Source organism: Ceratosolen solmsi, unplaced genomic scaffold, assembly GCF_000503995.2.
Source record: "Ceratosolen solmsi marchali unplaced genomic scaffold, CerSol_1.0 scaffold35, whole genome shotgun sequence".
Classification (NCBI taxonomy): Eukaryota; Metazoa; Arthropoda; class Insecta; order Hymenoptera; family Agaonidae; genus Ceratosolen; species Ceratosolen solmsi.
In genome coordinates this window covers 7514878-7522415 of record NW_011948423.1, presented here as the reverse complement: position 1 = coordinate 7522415, position 7538 = coordinate 7514878, and the positions used below count along the sequence as shown (strand labels likewise).

Genomic DNA, 7538 nt, shown 5'->3' with positions numbered 1-7538 from the left:
GGAGCCCGGGGCCGTGGCCGGGACCGGGGCCGTTGCAGGGGCAGGGGCAGCAGTAGCAGCCGTAGTGCGAGCGAGTGGGGCCGGGGGGCGGGGGTAGCGCGCGGCAGCGCCAGGCTCCCGGGGAGGGGGATACGGCCGCCTCGCGCGCACTCCGCCACCCGCGCAGCGGAGACCGGCGGCGGGAAGCGCGAGCCGTGGGGGCCCCGTCAGTCGCGACGCGCTCCTCACGCGGTGCAGATCGTTCGACAGCCGCTCGCGAGACGCCCGCTCCTCTCACGCGGACGCCGCGCCGAGGTCGACGCCGAGGTAGAGACCGCCGAGGCCGCGGAGGACGCGAGGCAGGCGCTGACGGGCATAGAGGACGTAGCGGTAAATAGCGCGGGGAGCGGCTGGAGTGGAGCGAGGCTCCAAGGCGCCGGGACCGGCAGCGACCGGCCGGCCCGGGCACGTGCTCGGGCTGCCTCGCAGAGGAGGAGGAGGACGCGCGAGGGGTTGTGCTGTGCGCGATCCGAACCGAGTGACTGAGGACGCGGTGCGCGCGGTGTTACAGATGATGCCCGGGTTGCTGCAGTGATCGCGGGCGCCGGCTTCAATCGACAGTTGAGGGCTGAGACGAGCGAGAGAGTGCCGAAGGAGGAACGAGAGAGGGACGAGAGAGAGCGAGAAAGAGAGAGAGAGAGAGAGAGGGGCGAGAGAGATAGAGAGAGAGAGAGAGAGAGAACAAGAGAGAGAGAGAGGGGGATACAGAGAGAGAGAGAGAGAGAGAGAGAGAGAGAGCAAGCTGGACGCGGACGACCTGGAGGACGAGGCCGACACCATGACGCAGCAGAGCGGCGCCGGCTCGCCCCAGCAGTTCTGCCTGCGCTGGAATAATTACCAGACCAACCTGACCAACGTGTTTGACCAGCTGCTCCAGAGCGAGAGCTTCGTCGACGTGACGCTCGCCTGCGACGGACACTCGGTCAAGGCCCACAAGATGGTCCTCTCGGCCTGCAGCCCCTACTTCCAAACCCTCTTCTTCGACAACCCTTGCCAACACCCGATCGTCATCATGAAGGACATAAAGTGGCCGGAGCTCAAGGCCGCGGTCGAGTTCATGTACAAGGGCGAGATAAACGTATCGCAGGAACAGATCGGACCGCTCCTCAAGGTCGCGGAGAGCCTCAAAATCCGCGGGCTCGCCGACGTGAATAGCGAGCACGAGCTGACCTCGCGGCCGAGCCTCGAGGATTCGCTCAATCTCGCGGGTGACCTTCAGCGTAAGAAGCGGCGCCTGGCTTCGGCCGAGCGCTCGCCGACCGCGAGCCACGGCAGTCCGGAGCGTATCGCCTCGGACGAGCACGACTCGGCGAGCACCGGCCAGGAGAGCCACGGCCTCGGCTCCTCCTCGACGCCGCGCTCCCTCGGCTCGCCCAGTGTGCCCAGCATCAGCGTCACGCCCCAGATAAACCTGCAGGAGCTGCCCGTGAGCCTGCCCCTACCGCCACCGCCGCCCCTGCCCCCGCCACCAAGCGGACAGAGCGGGGCGCATCCCTCGCTCGTCGGGCACCACGTGTCCGCGGGCCACGTGAGCGCCGGCCCGCACGCGGCCGTCAACCACCTGGGCGGCCACGCGGTCACGCCGCAACAGCAACAGCAACAACAACAACAACAACAACAACAACACGGACAATCCCACGGGCAGCAGCAGCAGCAGCAGCAGCAGCAGCAGCAACAGCAACAGCAACAGCAACAGCAACAACAGCAGCAACAGCAGCAGCAGCACCTGCAAGCCGGACAGCCCCCTTTGGGGGAGGACCCGGACTTGAAGCCCGGCATCGCCGAGCTCATTCGCGAGGAGGAAAGGGTGAGTGTCTCACACGTTGAGCTTTGATTGACTCTTGAGCGTACGGGGATTTATGGCCTTGGATCGTCGTCGTCGTCGTCGTCGTCCAATTCGCCAACCCCTGCCCCTTCCCGAATCACATTACGAAAAATCACTGAACCCCGTGGACATTAAAAGGATAATGTGACGACGGGAGTCGCACGGGTCCGCGCGTGGATACCTCTGCGACCGCCTCTACTCGAATTGTCCCGCGTGTCAGTCAGGTGGTCCGTTGGCCTCACCGGCGTCTGTGTAAAATTTCGTGAAAAGTTATCATAAAAGAAAAAAACGAAAAAAAAAAAAAAAAAAAAAAAAAAAAACAAGAGAGAGAAAAAAAATGAATAAGAAAATGAAAAGTGGAGATGAAATAAGAAGACATTTATTATGTATTGGAGAGGATGTTAACGGGCGCGCTCGCTTCCTCGAACGAAAGGGCGGATAATTGCGCATCTTCGTCCCCAGTAATATAAATTAAATTAAATTGCTCGAGCAGCAGGCAGAGGGAGATGAGAATGACTGTATAGATGTATAGACGAGCGGGAGAGGTTGGGATAGGTCGGAATGATGGGATAGGAGAGAATGAGCGAAGGATAGAATATGATAGGAAAATAAGAAAAGAGAAGGGTAGGTAGGATTGGCTAGGAGTTTAGTTGATGATCTATCGATGGGGATAGTGGCGGTAGGGTTGTGGGGGTGATGGTGGTGTCGTGGCGGGAACGGTGCGCAACTTGGCTGCCGCTGGTCCGCAATCAGAGCCCACATCCGGGATAGTGCCTGCTGGCACGTGTACTCATTACGTGGCGCGGGTGCAACGAGGAGGTAGGATTAAGAAAAAAAAAAAAAGAAAGAAAGAAAGGAAAAAAAGTCTAACCTTCCCTCGGAGTTACACGGTTTTGGCAATAAAGAAATCGATTCGTCAGCTCCACGCAGTCATTGGGGTGGTCGAGGCTAAGTTGCGCGGGAGCGGCACCCGCAGGTGGGTACGGTGGACGCGAGGCGCGCGTCCGAACGACCACAGAAGGTGGTGGTTCTGGAGGAGGGGCTGGTGCAGACGAGGCGGCGGAAGATGAGAAGTAGGAGGGGTGTACGTGGTGGATGAGAGGATGAAAGGATGATGATGAGGATGAGGATGAGGATGAGGATGATGAGGAGGATGAGGAGGAGGAGAAGAGTCGCGAGACAGTAAATCGTAAATTGTAATGGCCAGGAGCCATTTATCCTGATACACCGGATGTGACTTCATATTTCCTTCGTTCTCGTTTAAATTAGTGTTTTTATCTCTGAGGCTGTCTGAACTGGAACTGCATTGGCCCGAGCACCCGCGAACAACAAACGACCTTCGGACGTCGAAGGCTATCGGCGGCCGATGTGGCCAACCCCCGCGGATTTCATCGTTGCGCGTCGATCGGTAGAATCGCGCAAACGCCGCGGCGTACCTAAGCCATTTATCGGGAAGATCTATCTGGATGTGCCACTGCCACCTCCCCCCCCCCTCCACGGCGGGAGGGGGGCAAATTGACGAGTTTGATATATTGGAATGACGGTCAGTCGGGCATCGTTGTCACAAAGTCCCTTAGTCGTTTGGTCGAGCGATGGAGGCTTCGGGCGAGCCCGGGAAGTGGGGAGGCCGAGTTACCGGTGCGTTGGTTCCTTCGAAAAGTCACGGGGACGAAGGCACACGAGTTCGATCGAAGTTGGGCCAATTTCGGTAAAACCATTAAATACTTAATGAGCTTTCGTCGAATAAAAAACATTAACGTTTCACCAAATATTCTCTACAGTCATGCTAACTAAACACATTTTTCGCCTCGACTTCTCCCCACCCTCCCACGCTCTCGCTCGGCATTTCGTTTCGCGCGTATAAAATTATTATTTGCAACAACTGCTCTTTTTTAACGTCATTTATAATAAAGTTTAATTATGAAATGTGTTCTCGATCCAATTTTCCAGCTTTAAAATTAGCCATTTATTATTATTTTATTATTAGCTGCATTATGCTGGCTCGTAATTACATTTTGTTTACAAATGTACATTGAGCTGTCATTCTTTTCTACTCATCTATCTCATCTAGCTTAGCGTCTAATATATCTCGTCCCTTCGTTACCAACGATTCGCAAAGAAAGCAAAGAGAGAGAGAGAGAGAGAGAGAGAGAGAGAGAGAGAGAAAGGAAGAGGAAGCGGAAGAAAAGAGACGGAAAAGGCAAATATTTTTAAACTACGAAAGATCTCACAAAACACAACGCGACGATAAATTGTTTCTTCATTTTGCTTGAATTCTGTTGTATTTCTTTCCTTCCTATCATTTCGAATTTCTTTTCTTTTATCTTTTCCTTTTTCCCTTCCATTAGTTGTCGCCGTAATAATGCCACGGGTTCTATTAATAAAATATACATTATTAAAGCGATCTGCATAGCGTTACAAAATCGGCAATTACATTACGTAATAATTTCAACTGGAATTAGACTGTCTAAAGAAGAATTACAAATAAATATACAATTCCTACAATGTGAGAATTAATTCATAGGAAATTGCTGTCTTACGTAAATGTAAATCCTTATATTCAAACATTATATGCAAAAGAAACTTGCCAGGAATTTTAGTTATAATTTAATACTTTAATTTCGTAACAGGAAAAATATCATAAGTAATAGGCAACATTTTTTTAGATTAAATATTAAGAATTTCCATCCAAGAAATCTCCACAAGAAGAATGTTTTCAAACCTAATTAAATTCTTGTTTCTTCAAATTATTTATCTTAAAGTAGAATAATGCACTCACTCTTTTAAAATAATGTTATTTAATTCTCTCATTCGCTTCATATTTTGATAAAATGTTAAGCCACCATTGCAAATAAACTCAACGTTATTATACTAAATATTATTCGAAACTTATTTCTTATTTAAAATGTTGTAAATCTCATTAAGTTACTCTCTCGTAAATTGCGCATTCCTTCTTCCTTCTTTAATCTCTTGGCTTCATCATTTAGAATTAGCAATCTTTTTTTTCTCTCTCTCTCTCTCTCTCTCTCTCTCTGTATTATTTATTTATTTTTGTTTATTAATTTATTTATTTATTTATTTATTTATTTTTTGTTCATTGCAATCACTCGTTGTTATATGATTTTTAAAAACGGGGAAATATGATTAAATAGCTTTTATCGTGGACGGCGATTAAACGACGATATTTATGAATCGGAACTAATTTGCTTATCAATTAAAGCCATTCTACAATAATATTTTCCCCCGTCTTGTGCATAAATTGAATTGTACGACAAACATTTGCTCTTAGCCAGAGGCGATTACCAAAATCGTCAAAATCATTAAATGAGAAAAAAGGATTTTTGGAATGTCCAGGGCTCGCTTGGCCTAACGTAACTTCAATGCGAAAATAATGGCAACTTGGAAAGTCTGACCTGAATACTTCAACGAGCACTGTTTAACGACAAGACGCAAAAAGCAATAATTCGCACGAAGCCACCCTGTGCTTACAGAAATCATGTCGACTCGACGGCCGTTTAACCGTTCAGCATCGCCGCTTCCAGGAGTCGATTTATTCAAATAGCAACTAATTGCGGGACTCGTGACAATTTGGGATATTTTGGTCGATCGAAGGACGCACGGCGGCTTGATCTGTGATCGCCGGGTCGAGATGCTCGAGGACGAACGAATTTAAGGCGAGCTAGAGGATACTTCTAGTGAAAGAGGGACTTAATCGGCTATTAGATCGGGATTCGAAGAGGTCCCTTAATACCGAAGACGAGGAGTACCCATTACACTCCTCCCCCATCCCCCTCCCCCATCCTCCTCCCTCGAGTCATCACGGTATATTTTAATAAAGAGCGCGAATGAAAGCGACGACGGTGGTGACGATGTCGGTTACGACGGCGCAGTAGCGGTTCACCACGACTCGCGCATTCCCGCGCTTAATGCCAGGTCATTTAAATATTTCGAAAATTGCCTTTTCCTAGGATACTCGCCCCATAAAAGGCTAATACTCGTAATATAATACGCCGCTTAACTTCTTTTCCTTTTCAAAGTTCGTCCCTTCTCCCTGCCAATCCTGGCCATTCAGCTCCCGCTTCTGGCGCCTCTCCCGCTCCACTCCCTATACCTCTCCTCCATCGGCCACGGACAATCTTGCCGTGGTTCCCATCTCGCTCGTCCGTATTGTTCCTTTTTCTCCTGCCTTCGGCTCGAGCTCGACCGACCACCTCTCGGCCCTCATTACTAATTCCCATTTCGATCGAGGGATCGCGAGATTTACCGCCGGTAGTTTGCGGGTGGATGGGTGGGGCCATGGGCTCGTACCCCCCACCATCCGTCAAAGTCCACGCGGCGCGCGGGGCTACCTTAGTGGCTGCTAAATTTTCCATTTTCAAAATGGCATGACGGACATGCGGAGGCGTCAGGCCGCGCGCCCGGTAAATCAGAAATTATCTTGTCGCGTCCGCGGCGGCTGCCTTTTCCCATCGAAACGCGCATAAATACCGAGCTCTAGCCGGCGCGATATTACGCACCCGCGGTTTGATCGACGGATGACCGGGCCATTCCGCAGATTGCTTCGGCTCCCTCGACAAGGAGATTTATACCGTAGAAGGCCGTAGGACGCGGGGTTAGCGCCCGGACGCGGAGACGCCGCGACGACGCATCTTCCGCGCGCCGGATAAGCCGAGAGAGAGCGTGTCTGTGTGTATGCGCGCGTTTGTGTGTGAAAGAGAGGAAAAACGGCAGCGTGACTCACGGGACTTTTAATTTCGCAGCGAATCGATCACGTAGGGGGGGGGTGTCGGCTAATTGGCTCAGGCGACTCGCGATTTAGATGCCGGGGGCATTGATTACTTTATTCGAAACTGTCCCGATTGGGGGCTCCGATTGATCGCGAAGGCCTCTCGACCAGTCACAGCTTGCGAGATGAATCCTTACGGCCGCGCTCAGAGCTTAGAGGGATGTTGAGTGGACCGGCTGGACACGTTGGGCGGCTCCGTGACTCCTTCCGTCCCTTAATTCGGCGCCGATATTTATGGACATTCGAGTCTCTATAATAACGTCACATTGACGTGCCAAATCAACGTAATGCACCACTAATGCGCGCGTATACTGTATAGTTAAGCGAGACGATTCATAAAATTCGTTAAATAATTTTTTATTATTTTCGCTTGCTCGACTCTGCGCCCCAGCTCTTGATTACGTCCTGACAGTGACGTAATTCCATTTTACTATTATTAAATGAATTTTCCAATTCGGCCGATCACGGGATAATGTCATAAATATTGAAAATTAATGAAAAATGGGAATACTGTATTTCTGGGAAGTACATTAATTTATCATCCGCCAAGTCATAAAGTTATACTTGGAAACATCAATTAGCGAATGTAAAAAACTTGCAAAATCGATATTATATGGAAATTTCGCGACAATAATTTATTAATGCGCTGGGCTTATCGATTTCAGTACGCAACGCAAAATAATACTGTCTTGTGTACAAACATGAAAGCCGAATATTGTTTCACGAAGAGTTGCACTGCCCACTTTCAGCGATAATATTTATCGGCGATTTAAGCCGATAAGTTCTTACCGGCTTAAGCGACAACTAAATATTCATAACATCCGGCACCGCGATCCCATTAGGAAGAACGTACAACTGCATTTGTTTATGGGCCCCGAGTGTCGACGC

General features: G+C 50.1%; 1 protein-coding gene across 1 annotated transcript in view; it reads left to right on the top strand.

Moving 5' to 3' along the window:
* The first annotated feature begins 743 nt into the window (after positions 1-743).
* Positions 744-7538, top strand: part of LOC105362429 (bric a brac 1) — a 246611-nt gene continuing 239816 nt past the window's right edge. Inside the window, exons 1-2 of the mRNA XM_011499870.1 lie at positions 744-1615; positions 1700-1846. Of these exons, the coding sequence (XP_011498172.1) occupies positions 818-1615; positions 1700-1846 (945 nt within the window). The 5' untranslated portion in view covers positions 744-817. The remainder of the gene's footprint in view (positions 1616-1699; positions 1847-7538) is intronic.